The 14,888-nt window shown below is 36.3% G+C and overlaps 1 protein-coding gene across 1 annotated transcript; it reads left to right on the top strand.

Annotated features, from left to right (window-relative positions):
* Positions 1 to 299: 299 nt before the first annotated feature.
* DRP5A (Dynamin related protein 5A) lies at positions 300 to 5,326 on the top strand. Its single transcript, XM_085733274.1, has 8 exons — positions 300 to 696; positions 848 to 1,039; positions 1,131 to 1,337; positions 1,723 to 2,151; positions 2,279 to 2,506; positions 2,625 to 2,820; positions 3,403 to 4,087; positions 4,678 to 5,326. Exons 1-8 carry the CDS (start codon positions 391 to 393, stop codon positions 4,862 to 4,864), a joined length of 2,430 nt encoding a protein of 809 aa, XP_085589400.1. The 5' UTR covers positions 300 to 390; the 3' UTR covers positions 4,865 to 5,326.
* The last annotated feature ends 9,562 nt before the right edge of the window (positions 5,327 to 14,888 follow it).

Genomic DNA, 14,888 nt, shown 5'->3' with positions numbered 1-14,888 from the left:
ATTCATCATATTCTTCGAGAGGGGAATTCTTGTGCTGACATTCTTGTAAAGATGGGAGCTAACAGTTCAGACCATCTTGTTACTTTCAGTGAACCTCTTCATTGCTTAGCATCAACTTTACTAGGCGATGCCTTAGGCGTGTCCTTTTCAAGGGCCTAGTTTATTTCCGTCTTTTTTCTTCCTTTTTTTTTTTCTTTTTCACATGTAACAAAAAAAAAAAACCGTGGTGAAAATAATAAACACGCGTACGGCTAGAAAAGAAAATGCATTTTAAATAAACGAGAGCATAACGTTAACCCAAAATTCAAATTCAAATTTCATCTGCATCGCTCCCCCTCCTTTTCCCCTCTCTTCTCTTCTCTTCTCTTCTATCCTTACTTACCACCCACCATGTCATCCACCACCACTCCCACAAAGACCCCATCCACATCCACCCGGTCAAGAAAGCACTCCGATTCCAAATCTCGCTTCGAAGCTTACAACCGTCTCCAAGCCGCTGCTGTCGCTTTCGGCGAGACTCTCCCCATCCCTGAAATTGTTGCCGTTGGTGGCCAATCTGATGGAAAGAGCTCCCTTCTCGAAGCACTCCTCGGTTTTCGCTTCAATGTCCGTGAAGTTGAGATGGGTACTCGCCGCCCTCTTATTCTTCAAATGCTTCACGATCCCTCCGCTCTTGAACCTCGTTGCCGCTTTCAGGTAAATTCATTCATTCTCTCATCCAACATCGTGTCAACGTGTTAGTGTTCGTGTCAGTGCTTCACAAATTCTTGTTGGTTTCATTTTGTGTTTGTTAATTCATGTAATTTTGGAAGAATGATTTTGAGTGTTGCGTAAAAAAATAATACAGGAGGAAGATTCAGAAGAGTATGGAAGTCCGGTGGTTTCGGCATCTACGATTGCTGACATTATAAAGTCTCGAACCGAAGCACTTTTGAAGATAACCAAAACAGCAGTTTCTCCTAAGCCAATTGTACTCAAAGCTGAATACGCACACTGTCCAAATCTTACCATTATTGACACACCGGGGTTTGTTCTCAAGGTATTTGTTGTAATGCTTGAATGATAAGTGATTCGACTGATGGTATGTTTAATTGGAAATTTGTGTGAGATCTGATTGTTTTGTATCGTAGGCGAAGAAGGGTGAACCGGAGAACACGCCTGATGAGATTCTTTCCATGGTGAAGACATTGGCTACTCCTCCACACCGTATACTCTTGTTCCTTCAACAAAGTAGTGTGGAATGGTGCTCCTCTTTGTGGTTAGACTCTATTCGTGAAATTGATCCCACGTTTAGACGGACAATCATTGTTGTCTCCAAATTTGATAATCGTCTCAAGGTACTGTTAATTTTGAAGTTGTCATTCGGTAGTATATACATCACTGTTCTAAATAAACGGGTGCTAGAGAATCACTAATTGTAGCCTCACTTGGCCGCGATTGTCCGTAATATTAAAGATTGCAATTGCAATGTGACCGTGAATGTTATTGCAACTTTGATTTAAAACCTTGTATAAAATGATACATACCAAACCCACTTGGGTTGGCCTGGTGGTGTTGGCTTGGGACCTTGGAGTGTGCTCTTCTCAAGGTCTCAAGTTTGATTTTCTCCGGTGTCAATTTAGGTGTGCTAGTTTAGCTTATTCAAAAAAAGAAGATACATATTATTGTTTTAAAGGGTTCAATAATGGTTTTAGTGACGAGTTAGTAATGTGATACATGTAGGAATTTACTGATCGGTGGGAAGTGGATCGCTATTTGAGTGCAAGTGGTTACCTTGGAGACAACACTCGACCTTTTTTTGTGGCCCTGCCTAAGGATAGGGGCAACATTTCAAATGAAGAGTTCCGCAGGCAGATCTCTCATGTGGACTCGGAGGTTATGCATCATCTCCGCGATGGTGTCAAGGGAGGTTTTGATGAAGAAAAGTTCAAGTCCTATATTGGTTTTGGCCGTCTGAGGGATTACTTGGAGTCTGAGCTTCAGAAGAAATACAAAGAAGCTGCTCCATCAACTCTTGCCTTGCTTGAGCAAAGGTGTAGTGAGGTCACTTGTGAACTTTCTGGATTGGATTCAAAAATTGAGGCCACTTCAGACATTTCTCATCTGAGGAAATTTGCAATGCTGTGTGCAGCTTCTATCAGCAACCATGTGGTGGGTATTCATAGTTATTATTGTGACAAAGCAAAATTTATTTTGAACTTGGTCATGAACTGAACATTATTATGTATATGCAAGCTAGTAACTAACTATTTTACTCTACAAATGGATGTTCCATCAGGGTGCCTTGATTGATGGTGCAGCAGATCCTTCCCCTGAGCAGTGGGGAAAAACAACAGTAGAAGAGCGGTCTCAAAGTGGCATTGGGATTTGGCCTGGTGTCATCACCGATGTGAACCCCCCGAATGCCAGTCTTCGTCTTTATGGAGGGGCTGCATTTGAGAGGGTGATGCATGAATTTCGCTGTGCTGCATATTCCATTGAATGCCCCCCAGTCTCAAGGGAAAAGGTGATATTATTTATATATATATTTTTTCATAAACTCATATGATCTGAGGAATGTTTTATCTTCTTTATTCCTTTCATTTCAAATTGAAATTCATTGGTATCTATCATTACTTTAATAGGTTGCAAATATATTGCTTGCCCATGCTGGCCGAGGTGGGGGAAGAGGACTAACAGAGGCTGCTGCAGAGATTGCACGTGCTGCTGCTAGATCATGGCTTGCTCCTCTTCTTGATACTGCATGTGACCGTCTTGCTTTTGTTTTAGGAAGCTTATTTGATTTGGCTCTAGAAAGAAACCGTAGGCATGATTCAGCATGTATGTGAAGCTTCTTCCTTGCTGACATACCCTTCTGTCTTATTTATGATGTTCTTTTGTCTTCGCTACTTGAATGTTCAATATTTTTTCCCCAAGTCTTGGATAACGATAGTCTCATACCCCGTCTCAATGGGGTTTGAGAAATGTAGGAAAGAGAGAGATATTAAGAGAAGAAGAAAGGAAATAAAGAGAAAGAAATTGGTAAATGTGAGAAGAGAAAATAGAAAGAAATTTAAATAGATATACTCAGTCTGATTCTTCAGCTTAATGATATTTTGAAGTGATATTTTGAAGTGCCATTTGAACCCTAATTTATTTCCTGTCTATGCAATTAAATATTTCATTGTCCTTCCAGAAATTAACTTCTGTGTTTTGGGAGTACTATTAGTTTATTTCATTTCTTCTGGAATTTTTCCCTTTAGATTCTAACTATATTTTGTTTAGTTTGAGATAAAGCATACAGTCCCTAAGATACTGATAGAGCTGAATGGTGATAATGTGAAATTTTATCTCCTATATTTTGTTTCATTTCTTGCAATTGACTAGAAAAAAAAGACTGACTGTTGTTTGTTTTCCATGAAGATGGGATAAAAACGGGAAACATGGATGGCTATGTAGGTTTTCATGCTGCTTTAAGGTGTGCTTACACTCGGTTCTTAAAGGATCTTGCTAAGCAGTGCAAGCAGCTTGTTAGGCACCACCTTGATTCAGTTACCAGTCCATACTCACAGGTCTGCTACTTCAATGACTTTCAACCTTGTGCCGGCATAAACGCTTCAAGTTTCAACAAATTTCCCCAGGCTTCAGCCTCTTCATTTTTTCTTGAATTGAGTGATACAAATTCTGCTTCCCATGATGTAAGGAGGGATCAAGAAAATATACCTCCAGAAAAGAATGCACTGGAGGAAACAACACCAGGTAAAGCAGCACACGTTCGAGAGATTTTGCGAGAAAGCCAGATGACTATCCCTGAGACCCCATCTCCTGATCAGCCAGGTGATCCTGTATATGGAGGGCATAGAAAGGAGCTTGGAATATGCAATGACATGGGGCCAAGAAAGAGAGCGTCCAGAATGACAGGAAATGGCAAAAATTCTGACTATATTAGACTTCAAAATGATTCCATTTTATTTGGAAATGGGGAGAGAACAGGATCAGCGTACTCAGAAATCTGTTTATCAGCTGGCCAGCATTTCGCACGTATACGTGAAGTTCTTGTTGAAAGAGGTGTTACATCGACATTAAACTCTGGATTCCTGACTCCTTGGTAAGCTTCTATCTTGTGTAAAATCAACTTATTTATTTTCTGCGATCTTGGATGCTTAAAAGTGGCAAGGTACTTAAACAAATTTCCAGTTCCAGCTTTAGGGGCGCTATATTGATAAGTGCAATATTTTCACTTCACAAACACTCAAAAGAAGTTACTTTATGTAGAATGTTCTCGCTTCAGAACTACTAGAACTAATACCTTTCTGTGTCCATATTTATGTCACTTATTTTCAAAAGCATCATACTGTTTCTCATCCATCACCTTCAGTTGCAATTTAACCGGAAGCCTCAAAGTTATTTATTTATTTAATTTAATTTATTTTCTGGTTGATTTAATTTGTTCGACAAGATAAGGTTGGTAACTTTTTCCAAATACATAAATACTACTAAATATGCCGGTATTTCATGTTTCTTCATTTGAATTGCTTTTCCTCAATCCTCCCTTAATGATAATGATAGTGCTTACTTTCATTTGCTTACTTTTCTTCAAGCTACTGGATGACATACAATTTTTAATGTGGTCCACATAAGTATATTCAATAATTCTTCATTCACCATAATACCACCTTGTTGTGCTTGTTTGTGCAGCCGCGATCGCCTTGTTGTGGCTCTCGGGTTGGATTTATTTGCTGTGAACGATGAGAAATTCATGGACATGTTTGTCGCTCCTGGTGCCATAGATGTTCTACAAAATGAACGTGAGTCTCTTATGAAGCGTCAGAAGATACTCCATTCTTGCTTGAATGAGTTCAAAAACGTTGCTCGGTCCCTTTGATCAGAGTTACTAGATCTCCAAGGAGCCATGGTTTTGCTATGCTTTGAAGAATTTATTACACTTGTGAACCTATGACGCAATTCATGTCAACAAATTGGATGATGACGAGACCCTCTGTAATTTGGTATTACACCCATCTAAAGAATGCAACACTGGCAGACTCTTGTTTCACCTGCGTGTTGAAGCATGTGTAAAAGTTAGATTTACTCAGTAGTCGGTAATCTGAAATTAGAGGCTGCTCATGATTTGTTTGACAGTACCACATTCACTTACCTGCTGAATGCTGATGATCAAAATGACAACCTCTAAAAAATTGCTAGTTTATAGAAGGATTGTTGTACCTTTTAGCTTTAGCTACAAATTACGTTAAAGTTACTTTCAAAAAGAAATGTTGGCCTTATGATCGATAGATGTCATGTAACCTTTGGGTTTTAATAATAGGTAAAGTGTGTTTAGTATGAAGTGGATAATTTTGTCACTTGGATTAAATTGCAATCCTTTAAAAAAAAAATTCTTCCAACTTATGCGTATACGAAATTCTTCACTCAAGTTTGATACTTGGTGCTTTGGTGCCTTATTTAGAAGATTAGTTGCATAATCAGAAGATTGTTACCTTGTGAACAACAACAATCTTTTAAGCGATCTTCTATTTGCAATAACTTAGAAGATGATTAAAATGGACAGTCATGTTGGTTCATAAATCATAACTTGATATAATTCCGCAGATAGTATTTTCTTTTGATTACTATAATGGTTTCGATTGTTCAGGGAAAGACGGGGACACACGTATCTGTCTTTCCGCTCTTTTTATTGTGACAACGTTTGAAAATTATGAACGATGATTTTGTTATGACAGATAGTCTTTTCTTTTGATTACTATAATGGTTTCTAAAAAAAGAAATGTTGTTACATTTTTTTAATATTTAAATTTACTTTTATCTATTTACATGTGTTATTTGTATTGAAAATTGTGGGAATTTTTTGAAATAGAAAAAACCAACCCAAAAGAGTTTTTTTTTCTTTTTTTTTTTTAATCAAACCAACCCAAAAAAGTTGAAAGGGGTTATTTTCTTTATTTTTGATTTAAAGGTGTTGTGTAACATGGATAAGATTTCATCTAAAAGAAACATGGATAATATTACTCCTCCGGTTCTATTTACAAGAAACAATTGACTTTTTAATTCATTGAGTAATTGATGTATCTGGTCTAAAATATAGATCAAATATATCAATTATTCAATGAATCAAAAAAGTCAAATATTTCTTATAAATAGGACCGAAAGAAGTATTAAGTAAGAATGGAGTTTAATCTACATTAGCGAACTCAAATGACTATTTGAGAATTTTAGGAAATTTTAATTGTAATAAGGATAGTAACTTTTATGCTTTAATTTTGTAAAAAAAAAAAAAAAACTTTACTTTGATGCTTTAAATGAAAGTATATATGGCCTCCTCGAAAAGAAGAAGTAACTGTGTCCTAGTAGACTTATTCCCGTCAACGGTGTTCAACAAAGTAGAAAACTTTACCAAAACTCATTTGTCATAGTCATATTTTTTTAGTTTGGTGAGAGGAAATGGATTTATTTGAGACCTTTGAACCCTATTCTCGGGAGTTCGATAGTTGTATTCTAGCAAGTGGGCAATAAATGAGTAATCATAACGCAATCCACATAAGAGGAGGGACAACGAATAAGCACACACATTTCTAAGGAGTTTTTTTTTGGAGAAATCAAAATGAAATATATATATAAATATAAAGACAGTGCAGCTCCATGCACAAGAAGTGCAAAGGATACCACTGACAAAGTTACATATTCAAAGTCCTACAGTAGATCCAACAAACAGACAAAAATAAAAATCAGCAGACACCCATACAAGGGAGCGGGTATCTCCACCAATCATGATAACAGTAATGAAAAGAAGCCTGTTTTGCTTTCAGCCATAGAAAAGATAGTAATTTGACTTTCTCTAAGAGGACCAAGGATGTAGACACCGTATCTTTGAAAATACGGTTATTCCGTTCCTTCCAGAGTACCCAAACACAAACAAACCATATAACCTTAAAGAACGAATGGGTACTACGCGACATCCCTGCCAAGAAGGAAACCTGAATGAAGTGATCACGAAGCTGACGAGAATGGACCATATATTTTAATTTTTAATTTCAGTTTTTGTTATTTCTTTCTAGATTTAATTAAGTAAATGGCCCCTGTAAATATTCAGAATTTTTCTCTCAAAAAAAAAAAAATTCAGAATTTTGTTTTTAATCTCTATAAAATAAAATCATATTTAGTCCCTATAAAATTTTTCATCAGCATTTTTAGTCTCTATAAAAAAATTTCATCAGCATTTTTAGTCCCTGTAAAAAATTTCCATCACATTTTGGTCCCTAAAATGCTTAAGAAAAATGTCACATTGACTAAAAAGTGTGATTTTATTTTGTATGGACTAAAAACAAAACTATGAATATTTATAGGGAATAAAAACTTAATTAATACTTCTTTCTATCACTTTTTAACGATTTTTGTCTTTTTGGTAGTAGTGGTAGTAGTAGTGGTCGTAGTAGTAGCAACAAACACGATATGAATATATATATATATATATATATATATATATATATATATATATATATATATATATATATATATATATATATATATATATATATATATATTATATGGGGTTTGCTAGGATACACCCACTAGTTTTTATTAAGGTGTGTTTTAGCAAAGATATAACTAAAAAGTTGTTAAATACACCCTAAGGTGAATGTTGCTAAAACACTCATTCTAAAAAATAAGTGGGTGTATTCAATAAGTGGGTGTATGTTAGCAACTCTTATAGGCATTTGCTAGAATACACCCACTTATTTTTTAGAAGGTGTGTTTTAGCAAGTTATAACTAAAAAGTAGTTAAATACACCCTAAGGTGTAGCTTGCTAAAACACTCACACATAAAAACTAGTAGCAAATCCCTATATATATATATATATATATATATATATATATATATATATATATATATATATATATATATCAGATTTTTTTTCTTTTATCATTTAAAAAGTGTAACAAAATGGAAGTGGCATAGTGGTTAAAGATGTAAAGTGCAAGCATATAATACCTAGTTCAACTCCTTGCAAACTCTTTTTTTCCTTCATAAAAATTACTTAGACCCACCAAAAAAGGCGAGATTAGGATTAGGGCCAACTTTTTTTTCCTTCCGTTAAAGTAACTTGCAGTCCTCCGTCGGACTGAAGGGAGTCCTCTGCCGGACTGCAGTCCCGTCCTTCCATCTTCTGTTTCACTCCGCCCTCAAATGGAAACTAGCCAATGAACCTTCCATGCCGGATTCGAGACCAAGAAAGCTTGTGGCCAAGGTTCTGTAATATCCTCCGACAATGAAATACGGCGGCGCGTAGCTGCCTGTGCATATTGGCGTTTCAGCAATAAAGGACATGGGCGTGTGGGGAGATTTTTTTGTTCCAAAACATGAATAGAAGTTGATGTGATGGGTGTGCCTGAGAAAATTACAATTAAGGACATGAAAGTAACAATTGTTTTTAAAAAAAGGGTAGTTTTTGTCCAAAGCAAATAGGTGTAGCATGCTAATGCACACCTTCTAAAATTAAGGTGGGTGTGTATTAGCATTACCGACCCGTGCGTCCAACCAACAAATAAAATCGACGAATAAGTTATACCATGTAACTAATTTGTAATGAATATATAACATTAGAACTACGATGCTTTATGTAACAGCCCGATTTTCGTTAGATTTATTTTATTTGTTTATTATGTGTGTTTATATGTGCTTGTATGTGATTAATTGTCTCTATGTGTATTTTGTTCGGGATTAGTAGAGTTTGGCTTAAGAAAAGTATTTTAGTCATTTCAGACTCAAGGGTAATTTGATCATTTGGTGAGCAAGGGTAGAATGGTCTTTTGGTTACGAGAGTTATTTTTAGTAGTTTGGGTGTAATAAATATTTTTACCAAGTTACAAGTGAGTGGGGTAATTAAATAAGAGCCGATAACTATTTGTTATTTTTATCCTTTAAGTGAGTAGAAACTTTATGAATTAGTTAGGGAAAACCTTAAGCTCATTAAGACAATTGAGGGTTGAACCCATTTATGTAGAGCCTATATGAACTCTAGTCTTGAGAGTAATTAGGTCTTTACACTCATTTTTCACAAATATTGAGAGAGGTAGAGAGAAAGAGCTAGAGAAAGGAGAAAAGGGTTTTGAGAGAAGAAGAAATTGGAGAGGAAGAAGATGGTAGAGATTTGAGGAGCAAAAGTGAAGTCAAGGCTAGGATTGTGCTTAGTTGAGGTAAGGGGGATGGTACTCATTCATAATTTAAGTTATAATCACTTTTTCTACTTAATTTCATAAGTGCTTATTTGTGAAATGTGATTTTTGTGAATTTTAATGATGATTTTCTTGCTCCTTTTTCATGTGAATTTATGAGTATGATAAACTTCATAAAATTGAAGTATTATGTGCTTAATGGTATGTTTGGTTCCCATGAAAGTTTAAGGAAAGAAAGCCAAAGCACGCAAATCTAAAACCTTTCCACAGTTTGGTTTAAAAGAACAGTAACTAAGGAAAGAAACAATTTGTGGGACCCACACATGGAAACCTTTCCTCCCACTGGTGCGCGGAAAGGGTGAGAAAACACTTATTTTTTGTGTTGTTCCACTTTTAGCCATATGTGTACATAAAAGTATATAAATTATAAAATTGAAAAATAAATATGGGATGCTATGCTACTGAATATATGTATTTTCACAACGTATAGATAAATAAACATATATATTCATGTGCATATGTTAAATTATTAATTTATATATATATATATATATATATATATATATATATATACAACTCATTTTATTATAAGGATACTTTTGTCATTTTGCAAAATATTCATCATTCTTTCTTCTCACTTTCCATTCACTTTCACTGATACCAAACAACTAAAAAATCATCCTACTTCTCACTTTCTCTTAACTTTCATTCCATCAACAATCCTTCATTTTACTCTTTCCTCACACTTTCTTTTCCAAGCCAAACACACCCTAAAACTCTTGGTAGTTGTTGTTGTTAAGTTGTTTTGTTCATTTTTGCTTAAATTGATGAAAAATGATGTTGTGGTTGTTAATTATTGATGAACTCATGAATTCATGATTAGATAGTTGTTTAGTTGTGTTGTTGATGTTGATTCATGTCCTGGGTATGTGTGTTTGTGGTGATTTTATGAACTCATTCATGTTTAGTGAGAAGTTGTTTTGGTGTTGGTGAGTTTTAGTGAAAATCATGATATGAAGCAAATTTTGGTTTTGATGAATTCTAATGAATGGAATGAATTGAGTATGATGAATTAAAGTATGATGAACTTCTGTTTTTTTTAATAAGTGTTGGTGAGAATTCGTTTTGGAGAAATCGGGTTTTTAGCGAAAAATCAAATTTTAAACACTTTTGTGAGTAAGTCATTTTGGGGTGAGTTAACTAAGTTGTTTTGGGATGGGAATGAAGGTGAGAAAAACACAAGAAGGGGGGGTTGAATTGTGTTTTTGAAAAATTCTTCGTTTCTCCTAAACACTGAACACACTGATCAGAAGCTAAGTGAGACAGCTTCTGAAGTGATTATCAGAATCTATATGCAGCGGAAAAAACAGAGAGAGAGAAGAAGAAAGACACAAAGCAATTATACAGGTTCCTTCCACAAACCGGAAGTAGTCCTGTCCCCCTTGCACTTCCAAGGAGAGTTCACTATGAGTAATATCTGATTACAAATGCTCAAGCACACAAGCAAGAGACTTCCAATGCTCAAGCACACAGGCAAGAGACTTCCTTTGCTCAAGAACACAATCAAGAGACTTCCTGCTCAAGCACAACTGCAAGAGACTTCCTAACTAAACAAAATTACACAGAAAATTGTTTAAGTTTGAACACTTGATATACAATCAGAGGTGCTCACAATACAAATCAGATACAGACTCAATGGACTTAAGAATTTCTAAGATATGACTTTGAGACACAGAAATTCTAAGTGAATGCAGAACAATTTCAGCAGAGGTTTGGTACTTGTGAAAATCTTGTGAGTCTTTCGTTCAGCGTTCTTGCATTACCAAAACTCTAAGTCTTCACTCCTTTATATAGAGGTGTGAAAGAGACGTTGTGAAATTGCCAGCACACCAAAGAGTCGTTGTTGAAGCTTGATCTTTCACCAATGATATATTGCCTGATTTGGTTGTTGTCCTATGAAGAACAAATTTGAAATCCATTCCTTATCCAAAGGAACATATATGCAGGAGAAACCGTATTCTGAAGCTGTTTTCTTGTCTTGTAGCGTGGACACAAAACAGAGTAGTGGAGAACGTGGTTGTACAATTCGTACAAAGTACAATGTCAACGCTTTCGTCCAAATTGCAAGCACAAGCCTTCAAACACCTTTGAAATGACCGTTGCAAAATTCCACTAATCCTTTGTTTGTGTTTTCGAATCCAATAGACAGCTTTTGCATTGATAATTCTTCAATTCTTGAATCTTTTGCAAATCCAGTTGAGATTCAGCTTCTGGTGAAATAGCTTCTGATGAGGCAGCTTCTGATGATGCAGCTTCTGATGATATGACTTCTGCAGCTTCTGATGATATGACTTCTGGACTTCTTGTCTTCAGGAGCACTATTCTTACTTCAGAAGCGTCTTAACTTCAGGAGCACTATCCTTACTTCAGAAGCGACTTAACTTCAGGAGCGCTTTTTCTCTTCAGTAACAAGTTGCCTTCAGGAGCGTCCAAGCTTCAAATTTTTGTTGTTTCCTTTGCTCTTTATTTGCTCATTCAGAACCAATGATGATGTAACTTTATAATTATGGTCCTGTACACTTGAACAAATATTAGCTAGTCCAATTTACAATTTTTAATACCTTGTTATCATCAAAACTCTTTAAGGTTCATTGTTAAACACATTTTGTTCCAACAATCTCCCCCTTTTTGATGATGACAAACAAAAGTATTTAAAATTGATCAATTGTTGTTAATCTAATTAACAAGTTGACTTTGGGGTTCTGAGGTTTGTAAGCTCAGAGTCTGAGGTTTGTAAGCTCAAACTCCCCCTGAGTCTGATATTCTTTAAGGTGAGGTTTGTAAGCTCCCCCTAAGTTCTATCCAGGTTAATTAAATTCATTTTTCGCACAATAAAAATATCAGAGCTTTAAAAAATTGAATCATTGAAAGAATTAACTTATAGATAAGAAGAATGGTTCAATTAATTTTACTTGAATTTTGATACTTCTTCGTTCGTTCATAGCTTATACCAATAAGGTAAAAAAAATGATAGAAGTTTTTCAAAAATTTCAAATGCCATTAATGTTAATGGGGCTCAGAGCCTTTAAATACTTGTCACATATACTCCCCCTTTTGTCATTATCAAAAAAAATGAGATAAAAATAAGCATAAAAGACAAAAAGATTTGAGAAAAACTCAAACATGAGAGAGTATACTAAGAAATTCACTAAATAAATCAGACCAAAGTATATGAACATGAATATCCAAATATCAGAAGCAGCTAAGCAGTCAGAATCATTTAAGCATTCAGAAGCATAGAAAAATAAAACAAGATGGTTTCAGAAGCAAGGACTAAAAATTTAAAACACACAACAAACAAAAGATAACACTAGGGTGTGCAACTAATGATTGGTTTGTTGTTGTTTCTTCATCTTCTCCATTTCTTCAGTTTTTGTCTTCAACAGTTCTTCAAGGTATTGTTGCCTCTGGAGAAGAGCATGTTCCCTTTCCTTAGCCTCTTGCTGCTGCTGTGCCATCTGTTTCTTCAGAAGCTTACACAACCTTACTTCTCTGGTCAAGTAGTCCTTTTCTGAGAAGAAAGGCTGGTTTGCCAGGAGCAGTGTAGAACTTCTTACTCTGAGATTCTGCTTCAGATGCTCCATTAAATTCCTGACAGAAGCTTCCTTGCTTCTGATGCACTTAGCCTTTACATTTTCAATAAGCTCAGCTGCCCGGTTCTGAAGAGATGCCCAGGAGTCTTCATATGCGTTGGTGAGATCAATTGACCTTCTTTGATCCACCAGATTATGCATTTGACTAAGGATTGTGAGAAGCTCAGCATTAATATATCCAGATTCCAGGATGTTTGTGGGTGGTTGTTCAAGGGTTTCAAGATCAGAATCACTGATTTCCAGGTCTTAAACAGGGTTAGGAACTGGAATGGTAAAGTGTGTTTATGTGTTTGAAGATGAGGGCTGGTCAGAAGCAATGTGTGCGGTAGAGGTTGAGGCTTGAACATTGACTTGAGAGTTGTCAACATCCATGGGAGTTGGTTCTAGGGAGTGTTCAATTTCAGTTGGTGGTTGTTGTGGTGAAGTTGATGTTTGAGTGTTGAGTTGGGGGTCAATGGTAGCTATTGGTGATTGTGGGGGTGTTGTGGGTTTATGTGGTTTAGGGTTTTGTTGATGGGGGTTTTCTGAAACAACATTTTCAGAAGCAGCTGCTTCTGGAGTTGTTTCAGAGGCTTTTTCTGAGGTAGACTCAACATTTTCTGGAGGAATCATGTTGAGAGGTTGAATGTTAAGGGGTTGAGGGTTAAGGCGAAAGATAGTATCAATGACTCTTTCTCTCTGCTCAGCCATTTCAGCCAACTTCTCATTAATTATGTGACCAACTGGTTCATAAGTAGTTGACTGAGAGGGCTTTTTGTTGGTTTTGGTTGATGTTGACTGGCTTTTTATTGGTTTTTGAAAAAGTTGAGCTAATGGTATATCATCATCAGAATCTGATAATGACGAGGATGCGGAATCTGATGATATATTAATTACCTTCTCTGGTTCAGGATCAGAATCCTCTTTAGCAGACTCACTGGTCATCAGCATCAGTTGCTTGGCTTCTGAAACTACAGACTCTTGTAGGTCAGCAGCAATTTCCAAGACTTTTTCAGCTGCTGCCTTCTTCCCTTGTAAGTCCTTTAACTCCAAATCAGAAGTAGCTTGAGCTGTCATGGTGATATGAGGAAAATCCTTGGTCCTCCTCAAAGCTGGCTTCCTCTTCCTCTTTGGTATAGCTGGTTGTACAGGGGCAATACCAGAACTTAGGACTGCACAAGAGTTGTTGTCTTCAGCTACCTCTTCAATTGATGGCATTGCAGAACCACCAATCTTAAGCTTGACAGAAGCAGGTCTTGCCTTCTTTGCAGATTCTTCAACCTTCAGATATTCTTCTTTGGTCATTTTCCTCTTAACACTCCTGCTTTTTGCCAGAGGCACAGTACCACCATACATTTCCTCAGGTACCTCATCCAACCTGATGACCTCTTTGGTTGCCACATAGTGTTCCTTGATGTACCTCATCTGTACTTCAATAGGATCCTGTTTGCAGATGGGTGGAAAATCCCTCATAAGATCAGACACGACATGAGATTCACTTAGATCAGTTCTAAGTTTGGTGACCTTGCTGATCAGCTTCATGTTCTTGAGAGTTTGAGCATTTATGAATGCTCCAGTTTTTGTATCCAGCATCTGATCTGTGTAGCCTTGAGCTCTGCTTAAACTGTCCAAGACACCTCCTTGATAGAATATCTCTGATAAGAGTCTTCCATAAGGAACCCAGGGCCTTGGTTTATCCTGCAGCTGACTCTGTTTCAGACACTCTACCAAGTACTTGAACATGTATTTGGGCACATTTACCTTTTCCTTCTTGATGAGGTGCTGGAGAAAGACCTTCTGAGCCAAATTTGGTTTCTCATTATCACCACATGGAAACAAATCCTCATTCTGAATCTTCAGAAGCATTTTGGTTTCCATGTTTAATTCAGCATATTTCTTCTCCTTTTCAGAATTGTATATAACCAAGTTAGCTCTTTCCTTCCAAATGCGTTGTTCAGCAGCACTTGAATGATCAATTCCAGAGTAATATCCAGATGCTTCAACCTTAAGAACAGCTTCTATTTGCCATTGAGTAATTCTTACTGGAATACCGCAGATACTTGATCTGATTTCATCCTCAACAAA

The sequence above is a fragment of the Medicago sativa genome, chromosome 8, assembly GCF_051527215.1.
Source record: "Medicago sativa cultivar Bolivia chromosome 8, Bolivia_mono, whole genome shotgun sequence".
Classification (NCBI taxonomy): Eukaryota; Viridiplantae; Streptophyta; class Magnoliopsida; order Fabales; family Fabaceae; genus Medicago; species Medicago sativa.
The sequence above is the reverse complement of the archived record's forward strand: the minus strand, read 5'-3'. Positions and strand labels throughout refer to the sequence as shown.